Source organism: Callorhinchus milii, unplaced genomic scaffold (assembly GCF_018977255.1).
Source record: "Callorhinchus milii isolate IMCB2004 unplaced genomic scaffold, IMCB_Cmil_1.0 Scaffold4, whole genome shotgun sequence".
Taxonomy (NCBI): domain Eukaryota; kingdom Metazoa; phylum Chordata; class Chondrichthyes; order Chimaeriformes; family Callorhinchidae; genus Callorhinchus; species Callorhinchus milii.
In genome coordinates this window covers 15,944,770-15,961,159 of record NW_024704745.1, presented here as the reverse complement: position 1 = coordinate 15,961,159, position 16,390 = coordinate 15,944,770, and the positions used below count along the sequence as shown (strand labels likewise).

The 16,390-nt window shown below is 38.6% G+C and overlaps 2 protein-coding genes across 2 annotated transcripts in view; both read left to right on the top strand.

Moving 5' to 3' along the window:
• Positions 1-4,782, top strand: part of ercc5 (excision repair cross-complementation group 5) — a 42,184-nt gene extending 37,402 nt beyond the window's left edge. Inside the window, exons 25-28 of the mRNA XM_042334069.1 lie at positions 668-812; positions 2,089-2,289; positions 2,825-2,909; positions 3,446-4,782. Coding sequence (XP_042190003.1) covers positions 668-812; positions 2,089-2,289; positions 2,825-2,909; positions 3,446-4,012 — 998 coding nt within the window. The 3' untranslated portion in view covers positions 4,013-4,782. The remainder of the gene's footprint in view (positions 1-667; positions 813-2,088; positions 2,290-2,824; positions 2,910-3,445) is intronic.
• A 1,224-nt stretch (positions 4,783-6,006) lies between these two features.
• On the top strand, positions 6,007-13,129 carry LOC103177419. Its single transcript, XM_007891559.2, is given in 5 exon segments — positions 6,007-6,179; positions 8,332-8,377; positions 10,301-10,458; positions 11,010-11,127; positions 12,672-13,129. Coding segments are annotated over 4 exon segments (726 nt in total). The 5' UTR covers positions 6,007-6,179; positions 8,332-8,343; the 3' UTR covers positions 13,088-13,129.
• The last annotated feature ends 3,261 nt before the right edge of the window (positions 13,130-16,390 follow it).

Below are 16,390 nucleotides of genomic sequence, written 5' to 3'. Positions count from 1 at the left end.
TGCGCAATTGGCTGCCACGTTCGCCCACAAATATACAGTCAATTCACTTTACAGTGTGTTCTGTGAAGCGCTTTGGGACGTCCTCCAGACGTGAAAAGTGCTATATCAAATGCAAGGATTATTATTTATTTAAGGATTATTATAGCTCCCAGTGGAGCCGATTCCTACTCAATGGCTGGTCTGCCCCAACTGCTGTTAGACATGTTTCTAATCATAGATGCCCTTGCAAGAGTGGTCGCAGCTGATCAGCCAAATTCCTGTGTGTGTGTGCAGGTAGCTGGTCAGTTTGTGCTGGAATTAAAATCAGCGACAACTGGATGACCCCGAAGTGGGACTAGTGGTCATTTCACAGACCTGTTATAATCTGCGATTTAAATATATGGATCCAAAGCGACAGGGTCATCCTGGAGCACCCTACAATATTTAGTTCTCATTAAGGAAGTGCAGATCAACAAGATAGGTAGGAAATTAAATTATTTTCTGTAGGTCCACAAATTGAAGCAAATCATAGGGCACTAGCCCTATGATTAAGAGAACCCATTTTATAAGGAAGTTTTACCTTATTTCAGGATTGCATATTTCAAAGATTGACAATAGTAACTCATTAGTTATTTGGTGCAGGAAAAAAAACTCTGTAAAATTGTTTTGACCCAATCCTATGTTTCAGGACTTGACAGAACAAAGCTGATCAATCTTGCCTATCTCCTGGGAAGTGACTACACGGAGGGCATCGCTACTGTAGGCTATGTAACAGGAATGGAATTACTGAATGAATTCCTTGGACCCGGGCAACAGCCTCTTATTCAGCTTCGGTAATGTTTTTGTTACTTAAAAGTAATCAAACTTAAGCCTAGTCCTTTTGGTCAAATAGAACATGAGTAACAAACCTAATATTCTGGTTTGGCTCCTTCAGCTAATTCCTTCCATATTTTCAGTTCGCTTATTGTGAACATCCAATCTATGTAATCCCCCTTTGTTGGAAAGAAATTTAGATGAATGAATGATTGAATCATTAGGGCTAAGATTTCAAATAAGATAAAAGCATATGAAATGTAAACCTACTGCGAAACATTGTCCAGCAGATTTCCAGCGTATCCTTCAGGGATCAAAACATGATCCATTCAAACCCAACAAATTGCATTCAACAGATATTTAGGTAGCCCCACCAGAGCTGGAACCCTGGTGTTCCACTGACTATTTGATCATCTATATTTATCCATGTAACCCTCCATTTCTCATATGTATTGATTTATAGCTCACTGCATAGAAGTTCTTTTGGTCAGTTCTATATTTAACATGCTAAATTCACATATAACTCTATGTGAACATCCAATCTATGTAATCCCCCTTTGTTGGAAAGAGCTTTGTCAGCTCTAACTCATACATACACAGAATTACTTCAAATTAAATAACATCCACAATTTGGCAGTAAAATCGGTGCTTGTATATAAAATGCTATTGTCCTATTCAATACTTTATATTATAATAATAATAATTTTTATTATTAAATAAATAAAAAGTTAATAATAAAAATTATTAAATTACTGCTTTGAAACGTCCTCCCGATGTGAAAGGCACTCTATAAATTTAATTTTGTTGTATATTAAAACTGAGCTCCCAGAATTGATTAAAATTGAAACAGTAAAAGTCTTGATTTATGTCAATGTACTAGCTAGCGAACATTGTTTCAATGTTTCTAGAAAGTCAGTCGTATCAGCTGCATGATTCATTGGTATATCAAGTTCGGATATAATTGTGAGATGACCTTATAAATTTAGAATTTAATCCCATTTTAGAATACTTTCCATCAAGTGGTGAGTTGGAAAATAAAGTTGGTATGAATATAGTGTCTTTGATTGTTGTAATGGTCAATAATTTGCTTGTGTACTAACTCTTGTGATCATGAGTTATTTCATCAGCTCATAGCAATTGAGCCTTTGGCCTACTACAAGTCTGAGTTCTATGGCAATGGAGTCTTTTGGCCTATTACACACCTGCTAATATGTTAAATGCTTTGGTATCAAATGAACGTGTTGAATAATTGCATGTTGAGTTCCAAAATGTTGAATTGATGAACTTGCCTTTTAGAGACTGGTGGAATGAAGCCCAAAACAATAAGAGACTGCAAAGTAATCCCAATGATACAAAAGTGAAAAAAAAGCTGCGAGAACTGAAGATTTCTCCAGGGTTTCCAAATGCAGCAGTAGCCGAAGCATATCTGAAACCATCAGTAGATGAATCTAAGGAATTACTCTCGTGGGGAAAACCCGACTTGGACCAGATCAGGGAATATCCTTTTTTCCGGCATATTTAATCAAAACTAAAATAGTATTTCCATCATTTGCAAAATAGATGCATATTATATTAACCAATATTATTTGTCAACCTGTTTTAAAGTCATCTGCTATTCAGCAACATACATTCTGCTCTGTTGTTAGATGGTTCTAGTTAGAGAATTGTGTGATAGACTGGAAAGTTAATAGTGAAGATTGAAATTCTAGAAGTGCTTTATTGCAGTATCAGTCGTCCAGAAATGTTATTTGCTTACTCTTCAGAAAGTCCTGTTTTGAAATTTTATGCTGGACTTTATCTCAATCTGGGGGACATTCTGCCATAACTTAAAGCTGAGCAAGTTTAAATAATGCAAAATGATTTTACATTAAATGGATTGTCTTTGCTTCTCAATATAATGGAACAACTTGAGAACAGTTATTTGCCCTATTTAAATATGGGTTGTATCCCTATTATGCTTCTATTGGGAGCATAGCTGTTATAGTATTTGGCTGCATTTTACTTCATAAACTTGATCTTTAACTTCCTGCAATTTTTGTAAGAATTATTTTAGCTGGAACAAGACAAAGATTGATGACATTCTTTTACCCATAATAAAGAAACTTAATGTCCATCAGGTATGTATGTGAATGAAAATCATGTTTCATTTTACAGGATGCATTTTAAGATGTGCGAATGGTAAGAAATAGGACAGAACATCTAGGTAAGATACATTCGACTTGTATTTGACATAGCATTTTATCACATCAAGTCTCAAAATGTATCGTGCAACAAATTACTTTCACATGCAGTAAATGCCGTACACGCAAACACAGGAGTTAATCTGTGTCATCCAGATTCCTGTTTCTTTACTCTCCAGTAATTCAGGCCTGAAAGTGCACATGTAGAATCAGTAGATAAAATTAAGATCAGGTTCATATGTGATCCTCCCATTTCCCACGCTCACAGTCTAGGTTTAAACATGAAGAATGGCCACTTGGGTGAATTATCAGCCCACAGCTGGTCCCCATGCAAAACCATGTCCCAGCCAGAACCAAGGCCTTCAGAAGAGGACAGATGAAAAGGGAGATTGTTTAGAAAAGGGACAAAAAAAAGGGTTATTGCAGATGAAAAGGGAAAATTATGGATGATCACATACTTATTTCTCTTACAGACTCAGCAACGTATTGATACGTTCTTCAGGGTAGAGCGTCATGAGCAACAAGCAATAAAAAGCCAGAGACTGCGCAGAGCTGTGACTTGCATCTTAAGGAAGGATCGTGAAGAAACTTTGGCAGAGGTGCAGGAAGCAACTGCTGCAATGGGGGAGGCTACCAAATGTACAGGGCAAAAGCGAGGTGGAGAACAGGCAATGGCTATCCAAGAAAGAGCCAGTGGCTCTCAATCACAGACCAGGAAAAGGCAAAAGCCACAGAAATCTCCACAAGGTCTTTGCAGTGGAGGTTTTATTGGATCTGCAAGCCTGGCCGAGGCACCACCTTCGGAGGATGAGGTTGAAGTAGAAGCGACAAATTCCAAAAGGCTTGGGTTGAATGCCAGAAGTTTAGAGAAGCAAATGAAAGGAAGAGAAAATAAAAATGACAATACAGCTGTTGATATGAGCAGCAGCTCAGGGGATGAGGAGGATGAGGGGGCTGCTAAAATGATAACGGCTAGATCTGTCTTTGGAAAAAGAGGAAAGTTGAAAGGAGCCAGAGGAAATCCAAGAAAAAAACGTTGATATTAAAATGCTAAATTGTTGTTTGTGCAATGATTTTGCTGTTACACAGCACTATCTGTAAATATGGCATTCCAAGGAAATTAACTATTCTCTTCAGCTCAGATCTGTATGGACTGACTTTTATATGTAATTTTTCAGCATCATTAGGAGTTTTTTTCTGCAATGCAAATCCCTCTCTTCTGTGACTAGAAGGTTGAATGCTGGAGTGACCAACTAAGACTGATTTGTTTGCAATTTATCGAGTACTTGATCAGTAGGAAAATTTGTGTCGGTTAATTCACTTATCATGTGGAGTTCAACTCTTTCCCACCTCCTATTGTCTGATGCATTGTGCTTTGTCTTGCAAACACCATGATGCTTTGAACCACTGTGGTTGACTCTGGCTTGAAGGCCACTGTATTATTGATTATTTTATGATGCCATCACTCCAGAGAACAGGTAATAAGAAAAGAAAACCTCTTCAATCTAACTAGACTCAAGGAACTAGAATCAACACAAGTTTCATCAAGACAAATTATGTCCAAACAAGGATACTTGGAAACAAACTGATTGAAGTTAATTACTCAAGGATTATTTATAATTCTTGTTTATACTTCTAGAATTTCAAAAATTTGGCAGTAGAAAAAGTTGGAAATGAACACACTTACAATACCCAGCAAATTGCAATTCACATATCTGACCTATCTGATGGGCCAGGAGCAACTGGCAACCAGAAGACATTTACTCCTATGATGGAATAGTAGCAAATAAAGGCTTATTTTGATTTGTCATTTTGCTTTATGCCTTCTATTTTAATAAAACTTCTGTAATCTTTTGGACAATCTTAACAGAAAGTTAACATGCAAGTTAATTTTATTCACTCTTTGTAGGGATTAGCACTGCTGATGGAATGCTAAGATTTCCAGGTCTTTTAATAATACATTTTCTCCTCAAGAATGTCTCCAGCTTCTCCTGTAAGAACTTCCTCATTCTCACACGATCTGTTATGCCTCTATGATCCGACCGTACAGAAGATCTGCAACAAATCCTTGTTTTATATCCCTTCATGTACAACAACTTGCATTTACATAAGGACCTTCACGAGGGTAGTGTCTCGGAGCACTTAACAGAAGCAGAGCTTGAGGCCAAGCTGGGGGGGGCCATAACTAAGCACGATTGAAGAGGAAGATCTTTGGGTGTAATCTAAAAAGGGGAAGAAGAGGGCAAGGCAGAGGGATTAAGGTAGTTCCAAAGTTTCGGGGCGTAGTGGCTGAAAGCACGGATGTTGATGGTGGAGCAAAGAGGATGAGGAACAAGCAGGAGACTGGAGCCAGGTGACAAATGGTAGAGTGGGAGGTAAGCAGATCAGAGAGGTAGGGAGGTGACAGAGCATGCAGTAATCGTAGGGATGTATGAGAATCTTGAAGTTGATGAGCTAGTGAAGTCTGGCGAGAATGTAGAGTAACATCTACATTTTATTGTACTAGCAGCCAGGACAAATCAAGATGATTCACACGTTACTAATGTTAACACACAGGAACAGTTCATTATAAATTCTGAAAAGGCATTAATTTAGTAACTACAGTGTCAGCTGTATTTTACAAGACATCCTTAGAATTCTAGCTATTTAACATAGTTCCTATCTCATGAGGACCAAACAGAAAACCAGTTCACACAGCAGTTAACAGTTACAACTCCAATTTCCTTATGTAGCTTCCCCTGTAAGCATGTCTGAGCTTATGGAATATTATACTTCAGTTGAAAGTTTACCGTTGCAGGGTTTAATGCCTCTGATATAACAGATTTTTGTTCAAATGAGAGCAAACCGCTGTTGTATACATTGGCAGTAGATATTTAAGCTATATTACTATGAAAATTGATTCAGAGCACTCAATTTGAACAAAGGGGGTAGCTGTCATCTATGAAACATAATCACTTCTAAAATGAGTTACACTTCCCAATTTAGCCTACTTAGTTATACGGCATATGCGGTAATCCGACCTTGCTCTGACAAGCCACTCACAGCTGTTGTAATTTGTTTTCTGTCCCACTGGTACTGTTGGCAAGTATTGGAACCTTCTTTTACGGCTGCAACCTTCTGCTACTGTTGCTTATCTACTTGAAGAAAAAGAGCTGGAAGAAACCTATTTATGACACTTCTGCTGCAAGGAAAGAGCTCTTGGTTTCGGTAACTAAAATTCTGTAAAATAGAAGTATTTGATTAATGAAAGTGTTGGTGTATCTGATCGTTGTGTGTGTGTAGGCACTGATAGATGCAGAAAGCAGAAACAAGCTTGAGCAAGGTCACAAGAAAAGGTGGAATAGACAATTTTTTATTTGAAAAATGTGATTTTGAGATGAGTATCCAGTTAGCCTCAGTTTCTGAACTGAGAAAGACGTAAACATAAATCATAATGCTTGCATTTGATCTAACGCCTTAGCATGTTGTTGAGACATCGGATACCATTTCACAGGATATACTGTAAGCTGTGTATTTTGTGGGTGAACTGGACAGCTAATTTGTGAACAGCAGTCTATCCCACGAACACCCAAGAAGTGAGTGCTGAATTTTATTTGGGGGATTGTTGGCCAGTACACTGGGAGAAACTCACTTCACTTTTTGAGTACTTCCATGTGATCTTCAACATCCATCTGCACAAGCAGACGGGACCTCAATTTAATGTCTCATCTGAGAGATGGCACCTTTGATACCCCCAGGACCTCATTGGAATATCAGTATAGATTATGTGGGTTCCAAATCTTGATATTTGTGCTCTTTTATAAAAAATCTAAAAAGTACATTTTAAAGCCCTTTTGAAAAAACTATGTCTTCAGAATCGTTTCCTAGCCACAAAACGGGAAGTGATGTTCATGGGAGTGAGACAAATGCAATGCAGATAGTGGGGGCAGCCTTTTCTTTGCTGCTGGTAAAGATTTCTATCCTATTGTAAAGTTACCAACCAGAAATTTCCTACATTAAAATAGGTGTCAGCCTGGCTGAGTTGATAGTATTCACCTTGGAGTAGGAAGGTTGTGGATTCAAGCCCCACATAGGAATTTTGAACTCACACAGTGTGGGCTGACATCCCATTGTAGTGCCGGGGTGTGCTACGCTGTTGGAGGTGCTATCCTTTGAATGATATGTTAAACTGGGGTCCATCTGCCTGTAAAAATCCCATGGCACAATTCAACATTTTTTACTGTGAAGTGTATTCACTGTGGTATTGGCAAACACAGCAGCCAATTTGCATAGAATATCCTGCAAAAAGTCATGAAGTTAATTACCAATTGTATTTGGGGGATTGTTGGCCAGAACACCAGGAGAACTCCTCCCCCTTCTCTTTTCAAATAGTGCCACGGGATCTTTAATATCCACCTGAACAGGACTCGGTTTAATGTCTCATCCAAAGAACAGCACCACCAACAATGCAGAAACCCACTCTATTGGAGTGTCAGCCTAGACTGAGTTCAAAGTTCTGATGTGGAGCTTGAACCTTCTGACTCAGAGATGAAAGTACCACCAACAGAGCCAGGCTGCACTTCTATTTGAGATGTCCTCTCAACATTTAAGGCGCTGTGTCAAATGGAAGGATATTTTTCTCTGAGGGGAAATATTTTCTCATCTACAACAACCACAACAAAGTTACATTTGTATAGTGCCTTTGACGTCGGATTATATCTAATCTTTATTATTTTTATTTTTTATAATTTATTAATTTGGTTATATCTAATCTGTAATCTCAGTTGGGTTTGTTCATTTTAATTAGATAAGATTGCATACTTCAGAATTGAAAAACAGAACCTCTGCTTCTGTGATTTGGTAATAACTGACTTTATAGTAACTCTGAAACATAGCAAAAAAATTCTGTGTGTCAGACTGCCAGCCAACCAAAAACCTGCATCAAAGCCTATAATCAAGTTAAAGCTCGAGAATCCAGCATTAAGCTCAGTGACACTTGCCTTAGTTGAGTAACTGATGCCCAGGTATTTGTCCTGTGAAAATCTGAATAATTTAAAGAGGGTGAAAACTCTTTGAACTAATTATGAATACACGTTACAAGGACTGACTTCATCAATATGCCATTCTACATACGCAACCCTGTTTAATCCACTTTACTCACATCTTGCCCAGTGCTGCCTGCATCACTCAGGAGATGAGATCTTTCTGGCATTTTAATTAAAAATGACTTGCATCATGATAAAAAAATAACAGATCTGATATAGGAATATGAAAAAATACAATATTTAATGTTCCAAAAATGTAATATTTAACATGATCGCTTTGTGCCAAATGTTGCAATTTTTAAATATTCTACTTTCTACTTTTTAATCTAATGCAGGGATTAAATATCATGAACAATACAGAAAAGACCAGTATGAATAAAGGTATAGTAAATGAAGAAAAGAGCACTGATTGCTGCTGAGTTTTCAGTAAATATGCTAACAACAACAGCAAATTGCATTTATGTATACGTTTCATGGGGACGTCTCAAGCTGCTGGACAGTCGAGCGTTTGCACTCGAGCTGGGGGTAGCATTCGGGAGGGTTGTGGCCAAAGGCGTTGGAGGTGTTGATCAAAGACCGTCTCCCTACTTGTTGACTTTCCCAATTCTTCCCTCCACAAGCTACAGATCATCCAGAACTCTGCAGCTCGTGTCCTCTCCCACTATCTTTGTTGTTGTCAAAGAGGAATATTTTGAAATGAACCTTGACAGAGACTAGGGAAGGGCCGAGGCGAAGGGACTCAGGGATGAAGTTCCAGATAGTGGGGATAGATAGGCTGAAAGGTGGGGCAGGGCGGGAATTTGAAGCAGGCCAGTGCCTGCCAAGCAGTGAGAGTGGGCAGGTGGGTGGGATAAAAGTCTCGCTGGCTCAAGGGAAGAGGTAGCAGCAGAAGTGGACGATGTTGCAGAGGTGGGGGAAAGCTGAGGACACAAATGTGGAGTTTAAAGGACACTTGAGACTTAAACAAGACACTGAGATATTCCCCACTGGCTCAAGGAAATTCTGTGCTCATCTGTGTAAATTGACGCTATAAGCATCTGAGCTGACAGGAGCTAAGCAGGAGAGCTTATCGTTATTCAACTCGAGAAAGTTAGTTCTCATCCAGGATAAGTTGAAATTGAGGTTAGAGTGAAAGTAAATGCAAACCTAACTATGTACCGACTGAATCATAAACGTAGTTGCTCCAGAGTTGAAATTCATTTCTCTTATTATCACCTTAAAATCATAATTTTTCAATTGTTCCTTCTCCATTTTATCTTGGCCTCTCTTGAAAGTGCTTATCCACCAACAAAACTTGCATTTATATAGTACCCCTCATGCCAGGTAGCTTCCAGAGCACTTGACAGTGGCAGAGCCCAACGCTGAGCCAGGGGGAGGGGGAGCTCAAATAGGCACGGTCAAATAGGAAGGTCTTCAGGCCCAACCTGAAGATGGAGAAGGAAAGAGAAAGGCAGAGGGATAGAGGAAAAGTGTTCCAGAGTTTCGGGGCGCAGTAGCTGAAAGCGCGATCCATGCTGATATATGGTTCCACATGCACCATATCCTCTCCTGTACCTCATCCAAATAGCCATTCTTCATTATCTGGGATGAGACCGAGAGCAAAGACAGGTTACCCAGAACTCAGATCCGCATGAAGGTGCAGTCTTCCATCCCCTGGTGCAAATGTGTTGGCATATCAACATGATGAGTTACATTCCTCAGATTAGAGAGAGCGCACCCCATATCAGATAATATAGTATATATATATCTTTGTTGAGAATGCTGATGATGGCCACATAGTCAGCAGCTTCAGGCCAGGGCTCATTTGAGTGAATTTTGGAGTAGCAGGCATCCCTTGGAAGGAGAGCTCCAACTGTGTGACACTTTAGATGTGTAATATAGAAACCCATCAAGCCTGTTTCACACTTATCAGATCTCAGCAGATCTCACAGACACTCACTCAAGGACACTGCTCAGACAGATACTCCCACGCAGACACTCACTCTTGGACACTCGTTTGCGGACGCTTGTGCTCAGACCCTCACTCTCGGACACTCGCTCTCAGACACTTACTCGCAGATGCTCGTTCTTGAGCACTCACTCGCGGACACTCACACGCGAACACATACCATCTTATTAATGGAAATGGTGACCCATTTCACTCATTCGAACTGCAGCTAATCAATTCAGACACACCTAAGAATACAGACATGTCACATCACCGACCCGCAAGGTCAAGTGGTCCGAAGGGCCAAAGGTTAAATGAGGTTATAATTCACTGCATGAATATGACATCAGTTTTTATATTTCACTTTTCTCCTTCAGAGTGGAGTGAAGATGACAGAATCTCTTCAGAAATCTTGAAAAGGAAATGGATACCTAATATAATCAAAAGCATACCTTGGGAGTTCTTCAGATTTGTAGGGCATGAAATTAAAATCACAGAGAGCATGGACTGCTATGGAGCTTAAGTATGGCCTTCGGTAAGTACTACTCACTTGTGAGCTAGGGAGTAAACTGAAAATTCAACTGAATTCAGCCATGATCTCAAGCCTCTGCCTGATGGGGACATCCCAATGCAAGAAGCTCTATGTGTTACTGTAGACTCTGAAGGGACTTGTTGGTGGTGCTGTCATTCACACGCTTTTCTACGATTCAATCATTGTGTTGATGTCAGGATGGGGTTTTGTCACACTAAAGTGGCTGGACAGTCTCTTAGTTCCCGTTGAAAGGCCTTATTTTGCAGTATCTCACAGGGAACATCTAAACAAAATGCATATGACAAGGGTTAGAAACCTTGGGCCATCCTCAGCAAGTTCCAAAAGTTAGTTCTTTTTTTTAAGCAAAAAATTACTGGCATTTAGGAAATCATCTCCCAGTAGAATAAAAAAAGGGCCCTTCAAAATAAACATACGAATAAGAAACCAAACTCAAATTCTGACAGTAGGTCTCGCCCAAAATGTTTGTATAAATAAAACTACAAAGTACCATGTGATAAATAAATTGATATTTTTTTTGTTTCATGATTCTACAGGCTTTAGTTCGGTGATATTACCTGGAAACCAACCAACCAGAGTGTAATCTCATTGACAGAAACGTTATTGAAATCGGAGCTGGAACGGGACTAGTGTCCATTGTTACTAGTGTACTGGGTGAGTAATGCTACTAATTAACCCTTTCTATTATATCATTTACCCGTGCAATCAATTTTTATAACTACATCCTACTAGTTTTTGTGTCTAAGGCTGATAAATATACCTTTATTGTTAGGTTCTAATAGAAAAATTCATCACCATGAAAAAAGTTTAATAGTACAAAACTAGGCATCCAGCAGCTATTCATAATAATATAATGATCCTTTGATTATTTGGATTTGACACATAATAATAAATATCATAATATGTCATTAAAACATCTGAAAGCACTTCACAGGATTTACTTTGTAAAGTGTCATGATCAAATTGGCAGCCAATTTACAACAATGTTCCACAAAGAACTATAAATTAACTAATTTCTATCTAAGGGGTTATTGGCCCTGGCACCAGGGAAAATTCCCTACTCGCTTTCTGGGGTAATAATCCCTCCCCCAAATAATAATAATAATTTGGTCACTCAATCGATGAATGTTTGTGGGACGCTGCTGTGTGCTGATGCTTTCATGCACAAAATATACAATCAATTCACTTTACAGTATATTCTGGAAAGCATTTTGAGACGTCTTAACAATAAGGCGCTATATCAAATGCAAGGATTATTATTATTATGCCATGGGCGGGACTTTGGTACCAAAGACAACACCTTCAACCATGCACTATTCCCTGAGCATCGCATGGTGTGTCAGGCTAGACTATGAGCTGAAAGTCTCAACATGGGGCTTGAACCCACAACCTTCTGATTCAAAGGCAAGATTGGTACCAACAGAGCAATGCTAACACCTTCAATTACTCAAAGGTTTAATGTTTTATATAAATAAATGGATAAAGAATTAGAATAATGATAATCTTAGCTAGAATATATAAAATGAATTGGGCGTCCATGATAATATTGTTTGGTTGGAAAATAAGACAATGATGGTTAAATCCCCCCTTTCCATTTTCATACCTCCTTCTGCTTCACTCACACACAGTTCTTCTCACTCAAACCAGTCTCCAATTTTGCAATAAGACAGTGTTCTAGTTTAGGTAATAACTGGGTGTGAATTGAATATATTACATACAAAACATGCCCTGCAATTGAAGTAAGGTAAATTAAGAACAAATCTGCAGAAACACTATTTCAGTGAGCGAGTAGTAAATTTGTGGAACAGGCTCCCTCGGGAGACGGCGGAAGCAGCTAGAGTTGTTTGTTTCAAGAACAAATTAGATAGATTTCTCCTAGAAAATAATATCTCGGGTACAGTTTATACTTTGGGACATGACATGTCAAGCGACTTCAAGGAGGTTGGAAGACGAATTAGATGGACCTTTGTCTTCTTTCGCCTAGCAAGTTTTTATATTCCACCCAAAAAATATACAGTCAATTCACTTTACAGTATATTCTGTGAAGCACTTTGAGACATCTTGAAGATGTGGTAAGGCGCAATATCAAATGCAAGGATTATTATTATCTTAAATTTGAAATATAATTATTGCTATAAGTAGTAATGTTTTTGTGATGCTACTTGTCTACATACTAAAGACACTTTCCTTATTTTTAGGTGCCTATGTGACTGCCACTGACCTGCCTCATTTACTGGGAAATTTACAGTATAATATATCTAAAAACACAAAAATGCGAAGCAAACATGAGCCACAGGTGAAGGAACGTAGCTGGGGAGTGGATTTAGAAAAAAACTTCCCACGATCAGAGTGTCATTATGATTACATTCTGGCAGCTGATGTTGTGTACAGCCATCCTTATCTGGAAGAACTACTGATGACTTTTGATCATTTGTGTCAAGATGACACAATCATTCTGTGGACCATGAAATTCAGGCTTGAAAAAGAAAACAATTTTGTGGAAAAATTCAAGTATATATTTGATGTTGAAGTTATATACAACCTTCCAAGTTTACAAATAAAACTGTACAGAGCAACGTGGAAAATAAGTAGCAGGCTCAGAAAGGAAACCTGAGGTCTACTGCTTGTACCTGTGAAATAAAAAAGTTAAATTTAATATCAACTGATATTAGAACTTATAAAATGTTATGATACTATAGCTACTTACTTCCAGCAGCATTTCTTTGGCAAGCTCTGCTTCCAGCTCTTGCCAGGAGGTCCCAGATTAGCAGCCCACTCAGACAAGTTTAATGGCCTTTATCAATTTGCCTTTATATAATAAAGACAACATGTCTGTCTGTCTGTCTGCCAAGAATGCAATAACCAATTGACGTAGAGACATGGTTTATACCTCATCGGAAAGGTCTTGCATGGAAGGAGTGTCATGGGCATATTTTGCTTCAGGGATCTCCTATCGTTGATAAAAAAAAATGCTTTAATAAAGCCCCCAAAAAGCTATGCATGGTATTCTGCAACAAAGTAGTGACAGAGGTCACTTACCTTTCAACTATACTGATAAAGACGAAATGTCTGTCTGTATGTATGTCTAACTGATTGACTTTGAGATACCAATAGGAGTCCTCCCTACCAAGAGTCCTCCCACTGAATACTCCCAACAGGTGCCCTCCCAAAAGAATATAAGTACAAATATGCGAATAAGGAATGTTATTGAGTTCAATGGCACATTCGTGGAGTCCTGTAGCACAGTGGTTAGGGCATTCGCTTAGCAAGCGAGAGACCTTGGTTTGATTCCCGGCAGGGCAAAACCTTGGGCAAGTCTCCTTACTCCACACGCCTAATAATAATCCCTCCAAAAAAACCAATAATAAATTGGTCTCCAATCCACGACTGTTTGTGGGACATTGCTGTGCGCAATTGGCAGCCGTATTTCGCCCACAAATATACAGTCAATTCACTTTACAGTGTGTTCTGTGAGGCGCTTTGGGACGTCCTCCTGACATGAAAAGTGCTATATCAAATGCAAGGATTATTATTATTATTATCTAGAAGACATGAAAAGTGCTATATCAAATGCAAGGATTATTATTATTATTTTCTTAATCTTAAGGGATAAAGATGCCTAAGAAGCAAAGATCAAGTCTAAAGAGAGAAGGCCGATTAAATGAAACTGGTTGCAAGCATAGCTGCAACGGGTACAGCTGGTATCCTATAAAAACATGATATAAAGAGCCTCTGCTGACAATGTAGTTTGGAAATACATTTGGTTCAGTCTGTCAGTGCATAGGTATCTCCCTGAGACAGCACAGAGCATGCATTCATTACACTGTAGTAGGTACAGCACTGTATTAGTTTTAACCTTAGTGTTTGGTGATTAAACACTTTATTTTGTCCATAATGTTACCTAAGGACTGAAGAAACACATAGAATGAATGTTACTTGCAATAATATACATTTTATGCAACAAAGAGGTCTGGATTTTTTTAACAAATTATGGTTTCAAAATGTAAATTTACTGGTCAATAGTTATGTAAATGATTAAGGCAATTTATTAAAACCAGAAGTACCATAACCATTTCCTATCAATATGATTTTTATGAATTCCTGTTTGCTTTTACAATGAATAATGCAAACTTTGATAAAGGAACTGTTTTATTTATTTAATGCTCATAGGGTACAATCTTTGTGCTTCACAAATATATGTGCACAAATAACCCAATATAAGAGGGGTAAAGTGATGTAATCACATTAAAATGACAAGAAATGTTTTTTTATATCACTTTATACTTTATACATTTTCTTGAAAATGAAAACTTTCAAAGAGCTTTACACTATTTGTTGTCACATGAATTTCGATTTTAGGCAAATGCACAATGCAACAGCAAAGCAACTGACCAATTAATCTAGAGGATTTGGGGCCAGAATACTGAAGATATTTCTGTGTTCAAACAGCATCATGGAATTTTTAATGCCTCTCTAAAGAACAGACGTGGCATCCTAAAGACAGAACCTTTGAGAATGTTGTGCCTCCCTCCAGCTCTGCTCTGAAGTCCAAGTGATTATAATAACAGAGCTTCATAAAATGGGACAGGTTTAGGCACACCTAAACTGAGCCTGGAGAGCAACAGTTAAAGAACCTGGTATCCCAAGGCATTTGTGCTTCACCACATATTATTTACCGTAAATATAATTACCTTTACTTTTACCCTTGAAACTGTATGCATATTATTATTATCTTGCAAACATCTCAAATCCTGCTGGAAAACTTTATTTTACATTTTCTAATCCCTCTCCTTTTCACCTGCAATTATTAAATCTATTTTTCTCCTTTTTAGGTCACCCTGCACTACAATGAACTTACTAAATTGAGAGAAATTGAGTCCTCTGCTCTGTCAGTCGTGTTGCCAGGATATGTTTCAGCTGTAGCACTGTGCAATGTGCTCAGGAAAGTAAACGTCTCCACATGCTCACTAACAGATACTTAAACCTTGACTCACTGGTTTCGCAATGCCAAGTGAATGGTTTATGTTAGCCAAGAGCAGTCCAGAATAACAATAATAATAATCCTTGCATTTGATATAGCACCTTATCACATCTTTGAGATGTCTCAAAGAGTAAAGTGAAAAAACACAGAAGTAACTGGGAACACGCAGCAGGTCAGGCAGCATCTATGGAGAAAGGAAAGTGAATCAACATTTCGGGTCCTTGACCCTTCATCAGAACTGGGGCATGTTGGGAGGGAAAGGCTTTTAACGGTGAACAGAGAAGGGGGAAAGGCAGGGCAAGGAAGACAAAGGAGAAAATGGGGTAGAGGATAGGGGATGATGGGTTAAAGAGGTGTTAATGATACAAAACAAATGAACAAAAGAATTCCCTGCCCTCCCCGCCCTTTTGTTTTGCATTATTAGCACCTCTATTCTCCTGTTTTGTTGCAAGCCCCCCCTTTATTTTGCAAAGCCCCCCCTGACCTGCTGAGTGTTCCCAGCGACTTCTGTTTTTGTTTCAGATTTCCAGCATCTGCAGTATTTTGCATTTTGTTTATTCTGTAAAGTGAAATGACAATATACTTTATGCCAAAACGCGGCAGCCAATTGCACGCACCAGTGTCCCACAAACAGTCTTGGATTGAGTGATTTTTTTGAAGAAATTATTACCCCCGGAAAAGCGATCCACCAATCGACTGACAACCAGGTTTCTATTTACTGCTAGGAACAGGAGTGCGGAGTATGGAAACATGCTCAACATTTTGCTCTGCCGGGAATCAAACTCTTGGGAGGTGAATGCTTTGCAGAATCCTTTGCATCCCACAAATATTTGCTCATTTAATCTGCACCTTTTCCCAAAACACAAATGCACTTCTCATCTAAACATTTAACTAAATCTTTTAGCAAAAGATAATACACGCAGTATCAGTTGTTAT